Here is a 25,529-nt window from a genome sequence, read left to right on the forward strand (position 1 = left end):
TTGCGGCTTGGGAAATAGCAATTTGTTTTTAATGTCCAATGTCTCTGAAGACCATCTAGATTGGTTTAGATTTCTACTTCCTCCTAAGACTAAAATAAGAAGATTTTGAACCTCAATTGCAACTAGATGACTTTAAGTTGGATATTATGAATTTCCTTTCCAGAATATAAGGGGTTAGGAGACACTGAATTGGGCTGAGCTGATTTTTAGAATCTTCTTGTCTAGTGATTTTGAATATTACAGACTTGCCTGTAGGTAGGTGGATGAGCTATGATACCAGAGGTCCTCCCAAGGTTGATACCATCTTTACCTTCTCATTCACACATAGTACTATCTGTTGTTGTAATATGGGGAATGTGGTAGGAAAGGCAGAGGTGAGAAAGGGCAGAAAAAATACATACTGAAGTCTATAGATTATATTTATGCAACATAACTTCAGCTGCAAATGAACTCAAGTATAATTTCTGTAACAGTGACACTTACCTTTTAACAAGAAACTTATTTGATCCACCCAGTCTCTGGCTTCTGCTGGACTAGTAGCTGTAAACTACAGAAAAATCAGTGAATTAATTTATCACTGTCACTAAAATTTCCATGAATCTTGACAGGGATGTCTAAGGGGGAGGAACCACTGAGTTTCAGAGTCAAGTTTAAAGCTCAGGATTCTCTGCCTGATTAACATACAGAAAGAAGACCAAATATTTCACTCAAACTGATTTTTTCCTTGTGCAATTTTGCATATCCAGAGATGACAGCTTTTTGAGTCCAGACATTCATGTCCATGTGCATTCTTTCATTTGATTATCTATTCCTTCATCAGGCATTTATTTGAGAAAAATTTACAAGAAAAAGAAGCAAACCAACCCACACACACGAAACGGGAACACTACAAAGGAGGCACATTTGGTAACAACTGGATATCAAGAGGAGACCGGGAGCACCTATTGTTGCCTAGAGTGGGTCAGAGTGGCTTGCTAAAATAATACCATTTTGGTTGGATTTTAAAGAAGAGTTGGTGGAAACTGGTGGACAGAGTTGGACATTTTAGGTAGGGAGGCCCATGTGCAAAAGAACAGGAATGAGAATATGACTTATGGGGAAGGCTGGCAGATCAGTTTGACTGGAGAACAATAACAGATGAAGTTGGAGAGTTGAGGGTCAGAGAAGAGTTGGTAAAAGGGCTCTGAGTACTAGGAGCTCAGAGGTAAAATGTAGGCAACGGGAAGCCACTATCAGCTCTAGCAAAGGGAGTGGGGGATTCTTTCAATAGCTGTGAGTACGAAGGATTGGAATAGAGAAATCTGGAGATAGAAGACCAACTGGTCCTCTGGATGAAGTGACAAGAACTTAACCATTGTGATAGCTGTGGGAATAAATAAGAAGGGAAAGAGCCGAAGGATATTGTAGAAGAAGAATCCATGGACCATGGTAATGATTTGGATTCAATAGGCCAAAGAAAAGAAGTAAATACATTCTGATTTACAAAATAGGCCAGTCAAGCATCAGCCCTTAGTAAGTTTTTTATTTTAAATGAATCAACTTGAAATAATTGTCCCTGAAAAATATTTTAATTATCTGACCATTAGGGTAAGGTAAAGATATCTGCTACACAAAGAAACTGGATTCCTGCATAATACTTATTAATAGACATTATTATTCTTGATTTCTTAAAAACAAATTTCTATAAAAACATTTCTAGAAACACTGGTTTAGACTTGTTACATAAACTTTTATCTGGATGTGTTACTATCAGAATATAATAATAAAAATAACTAGGAACATATTCAGTGCATAGATCTATTTTATATATATTCATAAAGGACTCTATAAAAAATTTTAATTCAAATTTTTAAAAATTTCTGGAAATTACATAATGAAGACCTAGGTCCTTTAACAAAATAAGAGTTAAGATACTGTAGAAATAAAAAGAAGAATGCTGAGAAAAGTCTGAAGACTAAAAGTGTTATTTAAGTGGTTAATTTACTCTTAGTATGGTGTTTTCCTTTTTCATAAGCTAAAGTTTTTCTAAATTGCTTTAATAAAATTGTAATAAGATAAACATTACCAAAGAGCAGAAAACAATACACACACACATGCAAACATACATTTTTGGTGAAAATCACTATATTTCCACAGTCAGAAATTTTAAAATTTTATTGGTCATTCAGGATGAAGATGGCAAAAATAAAATGAAACAAATTAATTTTATAATGAGGTAAAGATTCAAACTGAGCATAGTAAGGAATAAGTCTTTCATGCCCCAACCAGGTCCTCTAGTCCTTCAATTATTATTATTACTAACTATTGTCACCAATACCTTAGAAATCCTTCCAGAGATATGCAAAGCATCTACATACAGGAAGATTATTTTGGATAGCAAGGTGAACATGGGAAAATAATTTTTTTTTCACTCTACAGTTAGATCTTCTTTTTTTGGGTTTTATGGGAGGAAGTGAAGAAAATCAGTTGAAAAATAAAGAGAATGGGAATTTAAACCATAAAATCAGAGACTATAAGTAAGGAATTGGATCGTGTGCTGCAACTGACAAGCATCTCACCTATGAATTGAAATTGAAAAGGGGAGGAATGAAGGATGGAAGCCAAGCAAAGTCTGTATCTAGGATGAGAGTGGCAACAGAGGGGAGGGTGTGGCATAGCAAATGTGAAGACATGTCAAGAAATAGGGTCTTAGTTGGTATGAAATGAGCAGGTAACAAAGAAAGGCTGGAACCCAGCATAGCAACCATGATTCACATGCAACATGAAAGGAAACTGCAACACCAACAAGGATCACCATCTCCTCGGTGCGTCCTACCTCATAGCTGCGCCTATCCTGGGAGGTCAGTTCAAAGCAGGATTCTTTCTTGGAATCTCTTCGCAGGTGGGGGGCCATCCGAACACTGTAGCCCTTAATGAGGAAGGTCCCTTTGGGCTGCTTGCCTGCAAGACAGGAAAGCTCCCTGTATCCCTAGAGAGATGCAACTGCCAAGGGAAGGCATCTTCTCTGGTATGTAAAATAAAAGCACAGAAACAGCTGTTACATCCCTGAGGAACCACAATAGTCAAGGAAAGGTTATTAGAGAAGCTTAAGAAGAGGCTACTGCGACAGTAAGGCAGATATCACTGCCAAGCTAGGGAAATGCAACGTGAAAGGTTATTTTGCCAAAAGAGTACAACAGAGACAGAGAATTTATTAGAATGTTAAGAGATCTATAATAACAGAAAGAAGGAATTATTACAGCAGGGAGAGTGTGGCTGTAAATGTGAGGCTCTTGAAGGCTATTATAGAGCTGAAACATTATTATCAGGGCCAGCAGAGCTCACATTTGAGGGGAGGGACAGCAGCACAGGGGGGCATTATAAGGTCCCAGAATTGCCTCCCATGCCCTATGTAGCATTTGGGCTAAACTTCTCTCCCCCTTCCCTGCTGGTCAGGTGGGAATTTATGCTAGAGGGAGAATGATTAAAACTCAGTATTTATCCTCCTTGTAAGAGGTCAACCTGAGAAGTAGCAGAATAATGTTGAGTATTATTAGATGACGAGGAAGGAGACAAAAGGAAAAGGACCCTAAGTGAAGAGACTATTCTGCTTGTCACTACCAAAAAAAAGTGTTAGAAACAGAAAAAGAGGAGGTGGCTCTCAAGAATTTTTTGTCGTCATTGTGAGGTTCAGGCAGAACACATAGAGAACAGGAACCACAGTGTCTGGGATGCTTTGAGCTCTATATCATGTGAAATGAATTGCTTAATAAATGAATTGCTTAATAAATGCTTTTTGATGATGATAATGATGAGAAGGATGGCAGTGTGCTGACAATATTAAAAAAGAAAGAAGAAGAAAAAAAGACTCTGTCCTCACCTGGTTAAGCTAAAAGAAATACACAAACACCATTCTTACTAAGAAAATGTCATGGGCACAATAAGAAATAACTGGCAAGAAGGGAGCCATGGAACAGTGCTTTTTGACACCAGAATCTTTTTTGTTAAAGTATCTCTCCTTGTTCTAACCGGCCACTAAAATGTTTTGTTGTTTCTTTGGTCACCAGATTTTATTTCACCCTGATGGCAAAATGGTCAATAAAAGCCTCTGAGTCTCTTGCTCTTACTCTCCCCCCTCCTCTCTCACCGTGAGTATGGAAGATTCTGAATGAATAGATGTGACACACCTGGTTTTATATCTAGATATGCCAACCACTTATTTAAATGCAAAAGAAATGATGAACATATTTACAGTGACAAATGGCATATTAGTTTGAAGTTTTAAAATAAGAAAAGAACAACTGGCTGGGTTGTATGCCTATAATTTAGAGGAGAAATTGTGGTTGCTGGGTTTGAGAGCGGGTTGGGGGTTGGAAGGACACATGGGACTTGTAGCTCAGTTTACAAACTATGCTGTTATCCTTTCCAAACAGGGCTTTAGCCTTTGCCCCTAGATGGGAAAGGTTCTGAGGGATGTAGGATGGTGAAAGGTAGGCAAGGTCTGTGATAACTACTGCAGGCAGGGAGGCAGCATGAGGCAATTGCTACCAAGCCCAAGGGCAAATCTTAAGGATTTCAAGTAACTTAGCAAAGATTCAGTGTTTTAAGAAAGAGTCTCGTTCTGTTGCCCAGGGTGGAGTGCAGTGGCGTGATCTCGACTCACTACAACCTCCACCTCCTGGGTTCAAGCGATTCTCCTGTCTCAGCCTACAGGCACCTGCCACCATGCCTGGTTAATTTTTGTATTTTTAGTAGTAGAGACGGGGTTTCACTGTGTTGGCCAGGTTGGTCTTGAACTCCTGACCTCATGATCTGCCTGCCTTGGCCACCCAAAGTGCTGGGATTACAGGCGTGAGCCACTGCGCCTGGCCCGAAGCTGTAGTTCTTTCTACTACCTTAGTACTGCAGGTGCAGGAAGTACAAAGGCAACTGGGTGGGTGTCTGATTATTCCCTACATAGGATATCCAGGCACTGGGAGAGGACTAAGTTTGAGGAAGGAATAAGAAAAGAGAAACAGAAAATGACTGCAAGGAAAAAAAAGGCTCTACTCAATCTGTATCGCTGGCCTCTGTTCGAAGGTGCACAGCACAAGAAAGCCCCAACAAGAATTGATGCTTTTTTTTTTTGAGACAGAGTCTTGCTCTGTCACCCAGGCTGCAGTGCAGTGGTGTGATCTCAGCTCACTGCAACCTCCGCCTCCCGGGTTCACGCCATTCTCCTGCCTTAGCCTCCTGAGTAGCTGGGACTACAGGCGCTCATCACCACGCCTGGCTAATTTTTTGTATTTTTAGTAGAGACGGGGTTTCACCGTGTTAGCCAGGATGGTCTCCATCTCCTGACCTTGTGATCCGCCCACCTCAGCCTCCCAAAGTGCTGGGATTACAGGCGTGAGCCACCGCGCCCAGCCAAGAATTGACGTTTCTTAAACTTTGTCTCCCTCTTGTTTCTTAGAATTACTCCTGGGGCAGTCCAACTCTGTAGAAGTGTATCCCCTATTCGAAAGTTTGCATTCATCTATAGTAATAATTTTTAGCTTGTATTTATTTGTAATTGCCTCCTATTGTGCTTATATCCTCTATTCCTTTTCATAAATCAATCAATTATGTTAAACATGGATGGGAAGTCTTCTAGGGTTAGCTCATGAGTGTTGACTTGATTAAGTCAGTGGTGGCTCATTAAGAAACTATCTCTGGCCTGAGTCAACACTTCACTGCTGCTGTCATCTGGCTGAAGGGCGTGCCTTGGGTACAGCAACCATTTGGGTCTCAATATTCCATGGCTATAGGAATGTTCACTGGACTACTTACTTCCTAGTAGTCATTAGGATAAAGCTGGGAGCATGCCCTTAGGGGGTTCAATTTCTGGGCCATTGTTTAAGTTCTTTAAGTCTTTCTCAGAATTAATTTATTTCAATATTTTAGCTATGGTATTGATACCTGTAAAGAGTTTGAAGTTCTTTTTATTTCTATTTTTTAAATCAAAACATTTAACTTTGATAATGTATCGCTAATCACAATAAAAGATAACCCTTTGATGTGCTGACCACACTCTTAGTGTTTAAAGGTGAAATAATTTCTAAATTGGGTTCTGCTTTTTCGGTGATGGGCAAGGTATTATTTGCCCATGCCTATTTCTTTCCTAAGCATGTCCCTTTATGGGTATTAGTTAAGGACTGCTATCTTGAGATCTAAGTGCTTGAGAATTTATGAAGTGTTTGCATCCAGGAGTGAGATGCTGCTGTGTAAATGAAGAACACTTACTCTTCTCATTAGCATAGTAGTAGAAGAGACCTCTGCTGACAACACACCATCGCTTCTGCCACTCCGATCCAAAGAAACTATGATCTAAACAGAACAGCAGTAGGGGACATAAATTCAGGTAACTACCATCACTGAAGAGTCTGTAAAATCCAACAACATACAGTCCAGTGTGTTATTGTTTTATTTCCCAGGTCAATGGACTGTAAAACCCTCCTTTTCACTCCCACAGGTTATCCCATATTGACTCAGGGTCCAGGAGACTAGCTCAGTTAAAGGTCCAAGTTCTAAACAGGGGTGCCTGCTCTGTGCCCCACAGCTGTCTTTTTATCTAGCCTCCTTTATATCTTTTGGGTTCTTATCTCATCTTGTACATTTTCAAATTCTCCATTATATCTTTATGTGTTGCCTTTGACAAAGAAAAATGATTCTCCAGGCCATGGCCATGAAAGAGCTTTTTTTTTTTTTTTTTTTTTTTTTTTTGTGCTGAGCCAATTTGCCTGTTGAGTGTTAAACCTGAGATGCCAACTCTAGTGGTACCTATTCTAATTAAATGAGTTAAAGGTCAAGAGTTGGGTTTGAAGGCAGAAGTGGTGGCTCAGGTCTGTAATCCCAGCACTTTGGGAGGCTGAGATGGAAGGTATGCTTAAAGCCAGGAGTTTGAGACTAGCCTAGGCAACAAAGTGAGGCCTTGTCTCCATAAAAAGTAATAAAATAGCCAGGCACAGTTGTGTGCACCTGTTGTCCCAGCTCTTTGAGAGGCTGAAGTGGGAGCAATTGCTTGAGCCAGGATTGGAGGCTGCAGTGAGCTATGATGGTACTGCTGTATTCCAGCCTTGGTAATAGAGGGAGATCCCATCTTAAAAAAATAATGAGTAAATAAAAAAGGCCGGGTGTGGTGGCTTATGCCTGTAATCCCAGCACTTTGGGAGACTGAGGCAGGCAGATCAGTTGAGGCCAGGAGTTTAAGACCAGCCTGGCCAACATGATGAAATCCTATCTCTGCTAAAAATACAAAAAATTAGCTGTAGTCCCAGCTACTCGGGAGGCTGAGACAGCAGAATCGCTTGAACCAGGAGGTGGAGGTTGCAGTGAGCCAGGATCATACCCACGGCACTACAGAGCGAGACTCAGTCTCAAACAACAACAACAACAACAAAAACAAAAAACAAAAGAGTTGGGCTTGTCTGAAATTTGAAAGTAGGCTGCTTCACATATGATATAAAAACTACCCAGTGGGAGCACACTGAGAGATAAAGACAAGAACACCATTCATTGATTCAATAAGTTTTATTAAGCACCTGTCACATACCAGGCACTGGGGATAGAGAGGTGAGCAGGATATAACCATCCCTATCTTGATGAAACTTATGGTCTGCTCAAGGCTGGGACATCTCTCTTTAGCCTACACACAAACACCAGATTCCTTTCCTTTCCTTGCATTACTTTTGCCTTGTATCTGCCTAGCACAGTACCGGGCACAGAGAAGGCAATCAATGTGTTAGCTTTCTTTTTCCTCACTTCCCTTCCTTTCCTGGAATGTTCTGAAATCTATGGGTCTGACCATTACCTTTGCTTTTCTTCTCCAAGTATCCTTGCTTGATTATGTTATCAAGTTCTTGAGCTCCTTTTACGATGTCTTCCATTCCTAAAAGGACCAATGGCAAAGTGCTTTATTGAAACCTGGCAAAATTTTCATTTATTTAGGCTACTTTAGATAATTCACATTAATAAAAGAATACACAAGGGCAATTGCTTAAACACAGTACAAAATAAAACAATTTCTATATGATTGGAAGGAAAAGTAAATTTTCTTGCTTTTTCTTTCTTTCTTTTTTTTTTTTTTGAGACAGAGTCTTGCTCTGTCACCTAGGCTGGAGTACGATGGTTCTATCATGGCTCACTGCAACCTCTGCCTCCCAGGTTCAAGCCATTCTCGTGTCTCAGCCTCCCAGGTAGCTGAGACTACAGGCATGCGCCACTACACCTGGCTAATGTTTTTTGTATTTTTAGTAGAGATGGGGTTTCACCATGCTGGCCAGGCTGGTCTCGAACTCCTGACCCCAAGTGATCTGCCCACCTCGGCCTCCCAAAGTGCTGAGATTACAGACGTGAGCCATTGCACCCAGCCAATTTTCTTTCTTTTCAATTATATCTAATGCTAAAATTGCTTAAAACTATCTAAATATACATTAATTTGTAGTAGGTGAGGTAGCCTAAATATATACTGATTGGCAGGAAAAGGACCCCAGAAAATTAAGAATTTTTTTTTTTTTTTTTTTTTTGAGACAGAGTCTCTGTCTGTCAGGCAGGCTGGAGTGCAGTGGCGCGATCTCGACTCACTGCAAGCTCCGCCTTCCGGGTTCATTCCATTCTCCCGCCTCAGCCTCCCGATTAGGTGAGACTACAGGCACCCGCCACCATGCCTGGCTAATTTTTTCTTTTTTTGTATTTTTAGTAGAGATGGAGTTTCACCATGTTAGCTAGGATGGTCTCAATCTCCTGGCCTCGTAATCCGCTCACCTCGGCCTCCCAAAGTGCTGGGATTACAGGTGTAAGCCACCGCGCCTGGCCAAAATTAAGAATTTTTTTATGGATATAAGTTCCAAATTGGATAAACCTCACTGAGATAATCAAAAGTCAAATGAATAACTACCAGCACAGACAGCTTTAATGAGTAATAGACTCCACCATAAACATAGTCACCTAAGAGGGAGCAATAAACACACACTCAATTTTTTTTTCTTTTAACAAACAGCCACCTCTGTGAACATAAATTTTTTTAAGTTCATACAAGAAGGGCTATGCAAGCTGAACTTAGCAATAACTGCCAAATCCTGATTTCTTAAAAGTATGGGAAAGAGGCCTGGCCCAGTGGCTCACCCTGTAATCCCAGCACTTCGGGAGGCTGAGGCAGGCAGATCATGAGGTCAGGAGTTCGAGACCAGCCTGGCCAACATGGCGAAACCTCGTCTCTACTAAAGATACAAAAAATTAGCTGGGCGTGGTGGCGCACACCTGTAATCCCAGCTGCTCGGGAGGCTGAGGCACGAGAATTGCTTGAATGCGGGAGGCAGAGGTTGCAGTGAGCCGAGATCATGCCATCGCACTCCAGCATGGGCGATAAGGCGAGACTTCGTCTCAAAACAAAACAAAACAAAAAAGTATGAGAAAGAATCTAAGAACTGTAGAAGGCTTCACAATACCCTGAAATTTACATCAGCCTTGAATCGTATGCTGCTAACATTCTTGGCTTTCAATTAGCCTGGTTAGGTACAAATTTATCGAGAAGTCAAGATCCTAATCCATCTTCCTCCACTGGGGTTTGTACTTACTTCACAGAAGGGAGGGACAAAGGATAGAGACAAAAAGGAATTTACTTCTCAAAAAATAAAATGAAAGAAGAATGAAAAATAAAAGCCTCTTTTAAGAACACACTCTACATTTCTTAATTAGGCAAAATGAAGGTGTATAACTGTATATTTTTAAACGAAGAATGTTGTTTTTACCTAAATCAATCTGGCCTGGTATATGACAACATAAAACACTCAAGGATAGAGTCCAAAAACTCGCCAGCCAAGCAAATAATTATGCTGAACCCCCTTTGACACTGTAATTGGATGTCCCTGGTACTCCCAATTCTTAGTCCTTTAATACCTGTTTTTCTCATTACTCGGACCTTGTGTCTTTTGTTTAGTTTCTCAATTCATACAAAACCACACTCAGGCCGTCACCAATCATTCTATATGACAAATGGTCCTTCTAGCAACCCCACAATATCACCCCTCACCCAAAAATCTTTCTTCAGTCTAATCTCTCCCACTCTAATCCCTAATCCCGCTCAAAGCAGCCCTGAGAAACATCGCCCATTATCTCTCCACACCACCCCCAAACATATTTGCTGCCCCAACACTTCACCACTATTTTGTTTTATTTTTATTACTAATATAAGAAGACAGGAATGTCAGGCCTCTGAGCCCAAGCTAAGCCATCATATCCCAGTGACCTGCATGTAGACATCCAGATGGCCTGAAGCAACTGAAGATCCACAGAAGTGAAAATAGCTTAACTGATGACATTCCATTCCATTGTGATTTGTTTCTACCCCACCCTAACTGATCAATGTTCTTTATAATCTCCCCCACCCGTAAGAAGTTTCTTTGTAATTCTCCCCACCCTTGAGAATGTACTTTGTGAGATCCACCCCATGCCCCTAAACCTACAAGAACTCATGATAATCCCACCACCTTTGCTGACTCCTTTTTCGGACTCAGCCTGCCGGCACCCAGGTGAAATAAACAGCCATGTTGCTCACACAAAGCCTGTTTGGTGATCTCTTCACACGGATACGTGAAAGAGAAGGTAATTGGGCTAGTGGTATTTTAGCATTTACTCCTTTTAGTCCCAGAACCCAAATCTCTTTTGGATTGTCTTAAATAATTTATGAAGCAAACCAAGTACAAAACAAAGTAAGGCATGACTACATATGAATCAACTGGGCCACCTATACAGTATCTTGAGAGTTATGATTGAAATAACTTTTTTTCAAACAATTGTTTTTTGAACATTTCTTACAGTAACATTTATTCAATGGTGGCTATGAGCTGGCACTTTGCTCAGTGCCTTTCCTACTTTTTGTTTTAAAATAACATCTACAACAATTTAAAATTACATTTTACTTTAAAGCTGTTTCAAGCTTAGTTATAGAAAGGTAGATCAGAAGAGCCTCTTTTTCTGTTTTTAAGTGTGTCTATGTGCCAGATTTTTTATCCAATTGGTCCTTATTGTTAACCTCCTTATTCGTGAACTACTTTCATTTGTGTGTTTCACAGTTAGCAAACTATGTGGTTACCATAAATCCTTTTAGTCCATCTCAGGGTGCACGTGTAAGATGAACAGCAGCAAAGGAAAGTTCATTTTTCTAGGGTTCTTTCATTTCTCCTACCCCTCTGGAAACAACCTCCAAGGAAACAGTAGCAGATTCTACTGAGGGAGAGGCATTGCGTGGGGAGAGGACCAGTTATAGAAGAGAAGGCTCTCTGAAGTGCTGTCAAAAAATTGCTCCTGGGGAGGCCAGGTGTGGCACAAACCTGTAGTCCCAGCTACTTGGGAGGCTGAGGTAGGAGGATCCCTTGAGTCCAGGAGTTCAAGGCTGCAGTGAGCTGTGATTGAACCACTTCACTCCAGCCTTGAGTCCAGGAGTTCAAGGCTATAATGAGCTGTGATTGAACCACTTCACTCCAGCCTGGGTGACAGAGCGAGATCCTGTCTCTTAAAAAAAATTGCTCCTGGAGGCCTAAAAATTAAATGAAAGACATAGGGAGATGAGGAAAACATGATCCCATAAACCGTGAGTTTCCATCTCTTCTTCCCACAGGTTTTTTTTTTTTTTCTCTTTTCTTTCTAAAGGTCTTGTTAAACTTAGAGACACAGCTCCTTGTTAAAGATGCCAAGAGTCTGAATCATAAAAGACATGTTAAACGTTCTATTAGAATTCAAACCTCCTTTTTTAATGCAAATTTAAATGCCATTTTATGGAACATCTATAATTATGAAAATAGGAAGACATTGCCTCGTGTGCAGGGAGAGTCTGTGAGTATGAATATTACATTAATGTGCCCACACCAGCTCACTGATCCTGCTGGCAGGAGCATAAAAAATGCTTGAGTGAAACTTTTATTTAGATGTTAAGACTCCAGGCCCCAGCGGGGTGACAGAGACAGCCCCTGTGAGTTGCCATCAGAGAGAGAGCTTGAATTGAATTACCCAGGGGGGAGGAAGTAGTGATGAGCACTGCTTCGCTTATTTAATTTCATTTACTTTCAGTACATTATCAGCATGAGGCTTTTCTCTCCCCACCAACTGAAACCCAAGAATGCCACCACCAAGAAAACAAAGATATAATGCAGCAGAGATGTAACTCGAAGTCACTAATTCTAGGAGACAAGGGACAGCACCATCACCACCTTCTCTCCCCAAGAGTCAAACTCAGTTTGTTAAAATTGTATACTGAAAGAGTTGCTGAATTTTTTCTCTTTGTCATTCACTAACAAGATTCTGAAAAGGAATATAGCTGGAAACAGTTTTTTATATCCTGTGTTTTTGTGTGTAGTCAGTAAGATGTGTTATGTTGCTTTCTTTCTTTCTTTCTTTCTTTGAGACAGAGTCTCACTCTTGTCGCCCAGGCTGGAGTGCAATGGTGCGATCTCAGCTCACTGCAACCTCCACCTTCCCGAGTTCAAGTGATTCTCTTGCCCCAGCCTCCCGAGTATTTGGGATTACAGGCATGCACCACCACACCCGAATAATTTTTTGTATTTTTAGTGGAGATGGGGTTTCTCCATGTTGGTCAGGCTGGTCTCGAACTCCTGACCTCAGGTGACCCAGCTGCCTCAGCCTCCCAAAGTGCTGGGATTACAGGCGTGAGCCACCGCACCCCGCCTATGTTGCTTTCTTATTCATTAGACAGAACCTGTATTGAGGAACTCTCTAGACTGGTTTCCCTATGGGCAGTGGGAAAAAATGGGATTATAGGCTAAGTTTAGAATGTCTATGGAAAAAAAATTGGGAAATGAGGTCAGATCAGTCTCTATTCTACTAATTGTCTTCTATGTACAAAGTACTGTGTGGTGAGTCCAATAACAGAGCTGTTCTCAATGTAGTTGACTCTGAGCTCAAGCTCATTAGCTCCACGATCTATCTGACAAATCCAAACAACCAAGATGGGAATCCACAGTGGCATGCAAGGTACCTCCTCTTTCAGTGTCAGTGCAGGGCCCTACTGATCAAGAACTAGTGATCCTGAGGATGCACAGTGTTAGCCATGCCATGGGGTGATGAGGCAGGAATCTTGTATGCCTGAATCCACACCTACTGGTAAATGAACAGATCTGCAGAGAGCTACTTAATGCATAATAGAAAGTATGTAAAATATGCTTTAGAGGATGATTATAAAAATAGGAAGAAGTTGCAAACAATTGTATAGGTTGCTATTTTAAGGCAAACAATTTATATTTAAGTATACAATTAAAAAAAGAAGCTTTTTGTTCATCACCTGAGAAAAGATATCACTACCATCATGAAAAAATAAAAATGATTTTGATTTATTGAGAATAAATGGCCCTCTTGGCTAAGTCTAAAGGTGTATTACATTATATCAGCACAAAACAGAATTACATTAGGGTCATAATCTCTCTCTACCACTACACTTAACTAAACCTCTCAGAACAGCCCGTATAAAGAAAAGATTAACTTAGCTGAAGGATATGGGGCCATAAAGATAAGATCAACAGAGAAGTGTGTTACCTAGAAGTGATGGCCACCCAACTTTCATGGCAGATGAAGATAAAAGAAATTCTCAGATACCTTTCTCTTCATCTAGATTCCTTTAAACCCTTGTATCCCACCCATATCCAACTCTGCAATAAAAAACGACAGGATAGGATTCCATCTCTCAATGCTAAACATGACTCTTTAGTCAGCTATGCACAGCAACAACAATGGGGACCCTTTGGAGTGTGATACATTTCCATAAAGCAGTCAATAAAAAAGACACGGGAGCTTATGTGAGTCACGGCCTATTTAACCAGCTGCGTTCTAGCCCACTGAGAAAAGAGAATTGGAGAAATCAGTTGGCAACACCAGAGCACAAGGCTAATAGCACAGGAGGCCACATAATTTCCACTGCAAAAAGGCTGCAGCCCCTGCAGAACAAACCAGGTGCCCACTAACTTTCATTATAGGCAGTTGGCTTGGTCTCTTGCTAAATCATCCTGAAAGGAAAATAAATAATTTTTTAAAAAACATCTTTTGTTCAAATCGTTCCCCTATTAAATTATGGACTTTTTCCATCCTCCCTCTTCCTTTTAATTCAAGTTCTTTTCAACTGTTTGAAAAAGGGACCTAACCAACTTGAGCCTAGAGACTAATAGCTACCAGGGGTGAATTTCAGATAGGGTGAAGTTTAACAGGTTCCTTAATTAAAGTACTCACGTAAAAAAACCCAGGGATTGGGTGTATGAGATAGGAGAAAATTTAACATTTGAAGGCTGGGAATGGTCAAATTCCACCTGTAATTCCAATGCAGTCACAGATGGCTGGTGTGTGTGCATCTGCAGACATGTACAAAAACACACGCTTTAAAATGCCTCAAATGTACCGAGGTGAGGAGGGTATTGCAGATAGGTTGGGGAGGGGGTAGTTTTCTCTTGTCTGGTGACTGTGGATTTCATTAACCTCTCTTTTGTGCATTTGATTTCTGTGGCCTTCTTTAATAATTTCATTACTGCTTTTCCTTAGCTTCTTACTTTTCTGGGTTACTTTTTTGCCTTCTTCTCAATTTTCAGGAACCAGTCAATAAATGATAGTTTGTAGTGTCTGGCAGGAAGTGCTCATCTTCTGATACTAACAAGGAAGTTGTTTTCCATGACTATTCCTTGATTAGTCCCTTGAACAGGCATATATAATTCTTTAACTTCTGTGGTTCCATGTGATATCCACTTGAGTTTACACTTATACCACACACTTTTCTTGCATTTTGTTTCACTTATAAAGGAATTTAGCTCAACATATGAAAGGTGAAAAATTCTAAACCATTAGTAATAGATTTAGCATCTAAAAGTTTCAAAGATATAGAAAGCTCTCAAACAGATGGCTTTAAACTAACTGAATGGAACTGCTCATGGAGAAATAAATTGGACAACAGATGAAAGGAAGGGAATGAACACAACGTACTTAATCAAGTTCTTCAACAAGCTGTGATGTAAGAAGCTAGGAAACAAAACATGAGCAACTGGAGCTAGACTAAAGGACCCCAGAAAAAGGTAGAAACGACACATTTGTAGTTAGCAAACCAACGCAGAAGACAACTTTCATGAGACCTCAATAGACTCATGTTACCCTTCCAATTTTTGAAGTTCTTTTAAAAACACCAGTGAATCCAGGTTATAGTGAATCCAGGTTACAGAAATCTGTGGAGAAAATCCTGTTACACTGAAGACAAAAAAACTTCTGAGGTTCTAGGTCAGTAGTACTAAGAAAAAAAGCAGATAATAAACAAAATAATTAAAATGAATATGCTTTAACAAAAATGGCCCCCCAAAACCCTAACCAATTTTTAATTCATCAGCATTGTATCAAGCATTTTTACATCTAAGTCCCACAACATCCCTATGAGGCATGTTTTATTATCATCCCCACTTTACAGACGAGGAAACTGAGGTGTAATGAAATGACATGACTTGCTGAAGGTTGCTCAGTTGGAATAGCCTATGCTCTTTCCAATACACTGAGCTTCAGACATGCACAGAAGTGGATGAGGAAAGATTGGGTCTTCCCATCTCACTCCCCCACAAAAAGAGACCCTGTTTTTTGGAAGGAGAAACAGGCGTGATGTGTGGTTATTCTATCTCCTGGTGTCAAAAAACTATTTTAGTATCTATATTTCTTATTTATTTTTTATGAGTAAAATGAGCAGGTTTTATTTTTATGTTTTTCAGCTTTTATTTTGGAATCAGGGGGTACATGTGTAGGTTTGTTACAAAGGTATATTGTGTGATGCTGAGGTTTGGAGTATGAATGAATCTGTCACCCAGGTAGTGAGCACAGTACCCAATAATAGTTTTTCAACCCTTGCTTCCCTCCCCACCTCCTCATGTATTTACCCAGTGTCTATTGTTGCCACATTTATGTCCATGTGTACCCAATGTGTAGCTCCCACTTATAAGTGAGAAAATGCCATTATGTTTTCTGTTTCTGCATTAGTTCAAAAACATGGAATGCTTCACAAATTTGCATGTCATCTTTGCTCAGGGGCCATGCTAATCTTCTCTGTATCATTCCAATTTTAGTAAATATGCTGCCAAAGTGAGCACTCTTACTTTTAAATGTACTAACTGATTAATCTTTGGAATTGCCTCCTAGGGCAGATCTATGTGAAACCCAAGAGGTCAACAGAAAGTCTCAGAATGCAATAAAAGGACACATGAGTTAAGTACCTATAAGAGGACACAGCCAGAAACTCTCAAAAAATGCTGCTTGGGACTGGGCGTGGTGGCTCACGCCTGTAATCCCAGCATTCTGGGAGGCTGAGGTGGGCAGATCACGAGGTCGGGAGTTTAAGACCACCCTGGCCAGCATGGTGAAACCCTGTCTTTACTAAAAATACAAAAAATTAGCTGGGCATGGTGGTGCACACCTGTAATCCCAGCTACTTGGGAGGCTGAGGCAGGAGAATTGCTTGAACCCAGGAGGTGGAGGTTGCAGTGAGCTGAGATCGCACCACTGCACTCCAGTCTGGGTGACAGAGTGAGACTCTGACTCAAAAAAAAAAAAAAAAGCTGCCTGGTCACCAAGGTTTGTAAGACCTCTTATGATGCAAGGGTGATCATCTAGAAAAAGGAAACCCTGTTCCAGTGTAGGGCTCATGCAGAAATCTTGGGCATGATTTGTTTACTCTTGAAGGAAGAGGTTTGGGTTTGAAAAGGAAGAAGATTTTTCCCAGCACTTCGGGAGGCTGAGGCAGGCAGATCACTTGAGGCCAGGAGTTTGAGACCAGCCTGGCCAACATGGCGAAACTCAGTCTCTACTAAAAATACAAAAATTAGTGAGGCATGGTGGTATGTGCCTGTAGTCCCAGGTACTTGGAAGCCTGAGACAGGGTTGCTTGAGCCTGGGAGGCAGAGGTTGCAATGAACTGAGAGTGCACCAGCCTAGGTGACAGAACAAAACTCCAAACAAAACAAAAAACAAACAAGCAAAACAAACAAAACAAAACAAAACAAAAATAATTTTAAAGTCAAATATCCAAATGGGTTTCTTTTCATAAAGTATTCCCTCAGTAATGCCAAGCCACAAGCTAACTTACAGAAACCATGAGTATTCATGGAGGATGAAGAACCCTCTCATTACTACAAAGGGGCAACACATGCTAATTGTCTAGGAGACCTGTGGTCTTGCAAGATGCTCTCTTCCACATCTTCACTTTCAGTGGGATTTTACTTATAAGAAATGAAAGTGTTAGGAAAAAGCCCTTCTAACTCCAAGCATGGTAACTTCAATGCACTAATGATAGCATCGAAATAAATGGTAATAATCAACACTTTCTGGTAGGTATCAGGAGTTCATCTTAAAGAATGACTAACTATAATAATCCATTGCTTCTCAATCATGAAACATTGGTGAACTTTGATCAGTTAAAGGACAGAGATTTTGAATAATTTACTTTTAGAATAAGAATGGGTTTAAAGTTTTTCTATAACAATACCATTCACTGCATTCTGATACGCTTTCTTATAGGGAAAAGTCAATCAAAAATAACTTATAGCTTATCCTATGTATGCTACAGCCTATAGTGATGAAATGAATCTAATGTACTATCATAATTGTGGCATCATGAATTCCCACAGTGCTTTATTTACTTGAAAACAAATTGTGTTCCTTCAAAACCATGAGTGTTCTGTGGTAGTGGGTTAAGCATATGTGTCTTTTGATTTTATCAATAACACATACCTGTAACCCAACATCCTCAGCTTCGTTTTTATCCTAAGAATCCATCCTTAATATAGAACCACAAAAGACCTGAAGTCTCTTTAGCAGCTAAGCCACAGTAAGTGGCAACAGAGCAAAGTGGGAATCCTGATACAAATTAAGGCAGCAATCCTTCAAATGGCCTCATGATTCTAAAAAGGAGAAGAGGATTTTAAAATGCCAAATTGTCTTTTGACAAACCTTGCAAGATCGATGTATTCCCCCTGAGTCAGATCACCATTATACATGCATCACTTGAGAGCCTATCTTTAAAAATGAATGATGAAATGTCATTTTCAGATCTGTTTATTTACTATGCCACTGGGCCACTGGACTGTGATAAGAACACAGAGAAAAGGAAATAAAAAGAAAAGAGCCTTTCCTGGGTTTGGAATCACTTTTTAACCGGTTCACCAAACTGTGGGCAGAAGTCATCTTTCTAAAACACAGATTATGTCACATTCCTGCTTAAGTCCTGTAATGGTTTTTTATTACCTACAGGATGAAACTCAAACTCTCCAGCATACAAAAACTTTTAAGTGCTTGGTCTCTTCCTACCTTCCAGTTTCATTTTCTCCCAACTTTGTCACCTCCCAGTACTCCAGCAATAATAAGGAACAGACTCTGTCCTATGGAACATGCCATGCACTTTACACTGCAAGGTCTCTGTGTATTTTGTTTTTCCTGTTTGGAACTTCCTCTCTCTACTTCCAGCTGCCGAACTGGGAGTGCTCCTTCAATTCAAATGTCACATCCTCTTTGAATCTTTGATTCCCCCATGTAAAATTAAATACACCCTCTTCTGTGCTTCAATAGCATTTTCTAGAACATTTTTATAGCACAGTCTTGGCTCCCAGGGACCCTAAATCTTTTCCTCAATGTGCTCCATTCTTGCCACTTTGCTTAGGTTTCCTTAAGACCTTAGGAACAATGCAAAACTGCTAGAATCTTTGAAAAAGCAAATAGAAAAAGGGCTATTCCTGGGAAAAGAACTGTAGTTGTGGACCTGGGTACAAGGCAATAGGCAGGAGGGTAAAAATGGATCTTGCATTCATAGGAAAAGAGATGACACCATGGAAGAAATTAAGTGAACAGAACATTATAGTAGCCTCCATCTCCTGGGTTCAAACAATCCTCCTGCCCTCAGCCTTCCAAGTAGCTTGGAGTACTTGGTGTGCACCGCCATACATTATAGTACCTGGATTAAAACGGGGAAACAAAGAAGTTGCATATTAGATTCTTCTTTTGTGCATATAGCTGTGCACGTAGGGGGATGTGCCAGGGTTTGCATGGCAATTGTCTAGGTAAGAAGAGTAAGAATTAGATTGCGAAGGAAGGCCGGGCATGGCGGCTCACGCCTGTAATCCCAGCACTTTGGGAGGCCAAGGTGGGCAGATCACAAGGTCAGGAGTTTGAGACCAGCCTGGCTAATATGGTGAAACCCTGTCTCTATTAAAAAAAAAAGCAAAAAAAAAATTAGCTGGTGTGGTGGCGCACACCTGTAATCCCAGTTATTTAGCAGGCTGAGGCAGAATTGCCTGAACCCTGGAGGCAGAAGTTGCAGTGAGCCAAGATCATGCCACTGCACTCCAGCCTGGGTGACAGAGGAAGACTGTTTAAAAAAAAAAAAAAAAAAAAAAGAATTAGATTGAGGAGGAACTGAAACATGTGAATAGCTGAGCCCCATCACAAGATTGGGCCATTCTTTTTTTTTTTTTTTTTTTTTTTGAGTTGGAGTTTCACTCTTGTTGCCCAGGCTGGGGTGCAATGGCGCAATCACCGCTCACTGCAACCTCTGCCTCCCAGGCTCAAGTGATTCTCCTGCCTTAGCCTCCTGAGTAGCTGGGATTACGAGTGCCCACCACCACGCCCAGCTAATTTTTGTATTTTTAGTAGAGACGGGGTTTCACCATGTTGATCAGGCTGTTCTTGAACTCCTGACCTCAGGTGATCCAGCCACCTCAGGTTCCCAAAGTGCTGAGATTACAGGTGTGAGCCACCGTGTCCAGTCCTGGGCCATTCTTTAATCAGTTGTTGAACCGATATGGAATTAAGAAGGATCTTTCCCTTAAATATACACAATACACTGTAAGGAGTGTGGTACTAATTATTTATTTTGTGGAAGCCTAAAGAAAAGCTGCCAGTGGGAAATCTGGTCCCTTTCATAGAGGGCAGTGCAATTCATTATTTGTATACTTGTTTCTCTTTTTATCCCCAGGGGCCTCGCACACACAGTAGGTACCCAATAATGTTTGTTAAACGGAACTGAAACCACTTCTAGCCTAATAGGACTTGTGATCTAGGAATGCAATATGGAAATGAATATTTGTTAGTCAAACCATTTTCATTTAAGTCACTGACAGTAATTTTTGTTCTTCTTTAATCTTAGGGTTGGTATCATACAAAACAAGAAAGTAAGAAGAGGCAAGGAAAGGAGGATTTTGCCAAGAGAACAAGGAGGAAGTGGGGGTGCAGAAGTTAGCTCGATGACAGCACTGAGAATGAAAGATAGAGGACCAAAAAGGATTTTGGAGAAAAAATTAGAATAAATGCCATGAACCTCAACTGGAGAGAAATAAATTTCTCTCTCTCTCCTTCCTTCCTTCCTTCCTTCCTTCCTTCCTTCCTTCCTTCCTTCTTTCCTTCCTTCTCTCCTCCCACTCTCTCTCTTCCTTGCTTCTTTCCCTCCCTCTTTCCTTCTTTCCTCTCTCTCTCTTTCTTTTCTGAGACAGGGTCTTGCTCTGACACCCAGGCTGAAGTGCAGTGGTGCAATCACGGCTCACTGCAGCCTCCATCTCCTGGGTTCAAACAATCCTTCTGCCCTCAGCCTTCCAAGTATCTTGGACTACTTGGTGTGCACCGCCATACTTGGCTAATCTATTTTTTATTTTTGGTAGAGACAGGGTCTTACTATGTTGCTCAGTCTGGTCTTGGACTCCTGGCCTCAAGCAATCCTTCCACCTTAGCCTCCCAGAGTGCTGGGATTATAGGTGTGAACTATCACACCTGGCCAAGAAATAAATTTCTGAGTCACATGTTACAGCCTGATTGGCACAACAATTCTGTTTGCCTTGGACCTTATCTATCTCCAGAATAGGGTTCAGAGGAAGCCATAAACAGGCAAAGGACTGAGCCAAATGAAGAACTGATTACTCTTTAGGAAAGAGCTATTGATTCCAACTTCTGAGCTATAGACTTTGAGTGACTGAGAATTTGGCCATTGATAGTGTTTCCTCAGTCTTGTTCTTTTATTTCTCCCCTGGAGAAATGGCATTTTCTTTTTGGACTTTTACATTTAAATTGGTTTGCATCCTGTGAGCAAACATCCTATGTGTGTCTGAGCATTTAATACTGTTAATGGTAAAGGCTACATGGAGATTAGTGTGACAGACTCCTGATGTCTCTATTTTAGTTACCATCCAAAGCAAAAGATTTAAGGAGGAATCAAATGATAACAATTTTGCGCTCTCTATGTCTCTCCAGTAAAAGACATTCAGATATCATCAGAGTACTGCATTGAGAAAACTTTAAAAGCAAACACAGCAGAAAATACAAAAGAAGACTTAGGAACTAATTACCATGATTCTCTGGGGGTATTTCAGGGTGGGTGATCTAATGAGAACTCTCACACCCCATCAGGAAGAACTTGATGGGAAAGCAGTGATTTTAGCAATGTGGCTTTGACCTGGTATGTATTATCTCCTGGTCAAAGGGCCACTCCCAAGCCAAGCCTCACCCTCAGACAGCTCCATGGGTGTCCCTGTGCAGCAGTATGGGCTCAGAGACAGAAAAATGATGTTGGCTATGATAAGTTACCTTTAAGGCAAAAATCACCCTACCTTAAAAAAGAAGTTACAAATTCTAGATTTAAATCTTTCTGGATTCTTCTGTTTCATCTGACAAAACTCAAGCAAATTTGAAGTCAAACTTTGCAAGCAAAAAGAATTAGGAAGGGAAAATGAGGGTGATGTTTCTAAACCCAAAATTTTCCAACCAAATCACCAAGTCTGTAATTGCAAAATAAAAACACTAAATCTCAATATCTATTTGCACAGCTCATTAACTAAGGGCTCACACTCAGCAAACGGGGAAAAAAAGGAAAAGAAAAAAACTTCAGTACCAAACACATTTGGAAAGTTACTATAGAGACCTATATTTCCCTTGGATCTAAACTAGACCCCGCCACATTCTGCAGCACTGTGGTTGGATGCATCTATTTGTCTGTCTGTCTTTATTGCTTATTTAGCAAGTAGCAAATCGGGACAAGGCAAAGCATCTTTTGTCAGACCATGCGGGAGAGAGAAAGAGAACATTTCTTTCCCCACTGAACATTACGAACGTTATGGCAGGCACTCGACCTGCTCTGCTACTGGGACAACATGATTTACAATGTGAAAAGGGAAAACCTAAATCACCAAGTAATGAAAACATTAAAGTTAATGCATCACAAGTGAGGAATTTATTACCATTAACTCCAATAAACAGTTATAAAACACTCGTCCTTTCCTGTCCGTGCACAGGGACACAGACACTGGACTTCATTAAGCTCAACTTTCTTTTCTTCTTCACTAGACCAGTCATGTGTGTTTGAACCAACCACCATTTATTGTTAAGTGGACTGGCTCATTTTCCAGGACCGTAGAAAGCTGAAGGCACATCCATTCTGCTTCATGGCACTTGGTATAGACGGATGAAATAGCAAAGTTTAGAAGACATGCAGTTCGGTATTGCTATATTAGTTTATTTAAGTCTCTAAAATGTATGTCTGACAAAAGAAGAGTAGCTCTTTCGAGCAGCCCTCCTCATAGGCAGGTATATAAGTAATAATGCCTGGTGAGGAGGGTGGCATATTGGATGCCAATGCACGTCAGGTGCGTTTAGCCGAATAATTTTTCGCTTGTTATTGTTTGGTATAGCACCTTGGAAGCCTGAGATGGAAACCCATTTCCTTCTATCATTTTTCTCTGTCACAGGGGCAGAGAAGTTTATTACCTTAAGGTTGTTCCTGAACAAAAGAGGCTGCACATATTGGATGGCTAAGGTAGATTGGTTCCAGATTCATTTGTTTTCAATGAAAAAAAGAACTAAAGTGTCTTTTTGAAAAGCTACTTCTAATTGTGGAATTGCCTGGGTGTTACAAAGCACATAGGACAGGCAGCATGAAATTCAGGCTTCCCTAACCGAATAGTTACAACAGTAACACGATAACAGTAATACTTTACATTTGGATAACACTTTATTTAGTGTTTATAAAATGCTTTCACATATGACACCTCCTTAATTCTGATCTCCTTCATTCAGACAGAAAGATCTCACCATTCTAGCCTTCTGAAGCTGAAACAGGCTCACACAGTTGGGAAGAAGAAGAATCAAGACATAAACTCAGGTTTTTTTTGTTTTTGTTTTTGTTTTATGAGACGGAGTTTCACTCTTGTTGCCCAGGCTGGAGTGCAATGGCATGATCTCAGCTGGAGTGCAATGGCGCTATCTGAGCACCTCCCAGGCTCAAACGATTCTCCTGCCTCAGCCTTCTGAGTAGCTGCGTTACAGGTGTGTGCCACCATACCCGGCTAATTTTTTTTTTTTGTATTTTTAGTAGAGACGGGGTTTCACCATGCTGGCCAGGCTGGTCTCGAACTCCTGACCTCAGGTGATTCCCCGACCTCTACCTCCCAAAGTGCTGGGATTACAGGTGTGAGCCACCGTGCCTGGCCAAAACTCAGGTATTTTTAAGCTCCAAATCCAGTTTTTTTTTTCCTTTTGTTTTGGCTACACCATGCTATATATTTTATCTAATGTTATGTTATAGTCCTAACTATAAAGTCAAGATGAAGAATGCTTTAATTCTATATTTCTCAGTCCAAATTCATGATTTTTAGGAACCCCATTCTGCTAAGAATCGCTACAGTAACTATACTACTAAATGGAGTCATTATGCCTGGGAGTTGTCCAGGATATTCAGCCTTAAAATGTGATCTGATCGTTGGCATTACCAGAGAAGAGACAGGCACCTGGGCTGTATGAGGTTCACAGGGATGTTTAGCCCCAGACATTGAGTGGGACTACTGGACTTCTATGGGTCAAACTGTGTAGAACACATGAAAGGAGGAACAAGAATAGCTCTGATACAGAATCTGAGCAGTACATCCCACATTACAAAAGCTAAGAGTTCCTTAAGACCAACTACTAAAATGTTGTATGATTTAAGATGGTAGAAATACTTGTCAAGGAATCAATTTCTTTCTTTCTTTTCTTTCTCTCTCTCTCTCTCTTTCTTTCCTTCTCTTTCTTTCCCCCTCCTTCCTTCCTTTCCTTCCTTCCTCCCTCCCTCCCTCCCTCCCTCCCTCCTCTCTCTTTCTTTTCTTTTTTTTTTTTTTTGGAGACAGTCTCGCTCTGTGGCCCAGGCTGGAGTGCAGTGGCGCGATCTCGGCTCACTGCAAGCTCCGCCTCCCAGGTTCACACCATTCTCCTGCCTCAGCCTCCCGAGTAGCTGGGACTACAGGTGCCCGCCACCTCACCTGGCTAGTTTTTTGTATTTTTTTAGTAGAGACGGGGTTTCACCGTGTTAGCCAGGATGGTCTCGATCTCCTGACCTTGTGATTCACCCGTCTCGGCCTCCCAAAGTGCTGGGATTACAGGCTTGAGCCACTGCGCCCGGCCTCCTCTCTCTTTCTTTCTCCTTCCTTCCTTTCTTTCTTCCTTCCTTCCTTCCTTCCTTCCTTCCTTCCTTCCTTCCTCCCTCCCTCCCTCCCTCCCTCCCTCCCTTCTCACAGGGTACCACTCTGTTGCTCAGGCTGGAGTGCAGTGGCTTTATCTTGGTGCATGGCAGTCTCCACCTCCCAGGCTTAAGCAATCCTCCCACCTCAGCCTTCCGAGTAGCTGAAACTACAGGCACGTGCCACCATGCCCAGCTAATTTTTGGATTTTTTGGTAGAGGTGAGGTTTAGCTATGTGGCCCAGGCTGGTCTAGAACTCCTGGGCTCAAGAAATCCACCTGCCTCGGCCTCCCAAAGTGCTGGGATTACAGGTGTGAGCTACCGCGCCTGGCCAAGGAAATCTTAAATAGAGCAAAAAGATCAAGAAAAGGAAACCAGAAAAGATAAACAGTATTAGAACACAGAAACAGAGGGAAGGACATTATCAAAGAAATAATAACATTTCTCAAAGTGATAGGAATCTTTTGATTGAAATGGTCCTCCATACACCCAGCATATGAATGAAAAGGGACTCATATATTGGTAATCACAGTGATATTTCAGAACAGAATTCATAAAAAGAAGATCCTAAAACCTTCTGAATCAGGGGGGAGAAACAAGTCATACAAAGAATCAAGAATCAGAATGGCACTGAAATTCTCCACAGCAACAATGAAAGCTGGAAGCCAGTGAAGCAAAGCTTTCCAAGTTCTAAGGGAAAATGATTTCCATTAGCATTCTCACACCCCAACTAACAGTTAAGAGTAAAAGTAGAATACAGAGGTTTTCAGACATTCAAAGTCTCAAGAAATTGACCTCCCAGGCATCCTTTCTCAGGATGCCACCACAATATGTGCTCCATTAAAATGAGGGAGTTCCACCAAGAAAGAAGGTGACATTGGATCCAGAACGTGGTACTCCGATGAAGGAAAGGGATGAAAGGGAAGTCCCAGGATGACAGCTATGCAGGAGGCCTGAGAGCAGCCAGTCCAGAGTGGGGAGGAGGATGGAGATCTCCAGGAGAGACTAGAAGTACAAATGGAACTGATGAATCATCTGGTGTGTTTGACC

At 41.0% G+C, this 25,529-nt stretch overlaps 1 protein-coding gene and 1 non-coding gene across 19 annotated transcripts in view; both read right to left on the reverse strand.

Annotated features, from left to right (window-relative positions):
• The window catches only part of SKAP1 (src kinase associated phosphoprotein 1), a 331,562-nt gene that overhangs the window by 48,653 nt on the left and 257,380 nt on the right, over window positions 1-25,529 (reverse strand). For 17 of the 18 annotated variants that reach the window (XM_037993380.2, XM_037993379.2, XM_037993378.2 and 14 more), the window contains 4 exons: window positions 7,808-7,885; window positions 6,241-6,324; window positions 2,816-2,940; window positions 484-547 (listed from right to left, as the gene is read on the reverse strand). In XM_037993380.2, coding sequence (XP_037849308.1) covers window positions 484-547; window positions 2,816-2,940; window positions 6,241-6,324; window positions 7,808-7,885 — 351 coding nt within the window. The remainder of the gene's footprint in view (window positions 1-483; window positions 548-2,815; window positions 2,941-6,240; window positions 6,325-7,807; window positions 7,886-25,529) is intronic. The other variant, XM_037993382.2, reaches the window with a different exon arrangement.
• On the reverse strand, window positions 16,003-16,109 carry LOC119622253 (U6 spliceosomal RNA). Its single transcript, XR_005238916.1, has one exon. It is a non-coding gene; the product is annotated as a U6 spliceosomal RNA (small nuclear RNA).

Source organism: Chlorocebus sabaeus, chromosome 16 (genome assembly GCF_047675955.1).
Source record: "Chlorocebus sabaeus isolate Y175 chromosome 16, mChlSab1.0.hap1, whole genome shotgun sequence".
Classification (NCBI taxonomy): Eukaryota; Metazoa; Chordata; class Mammalia; order Primates; family Cercopithecidae; genus Chlorocebus; species Chlorocebus sabaeus.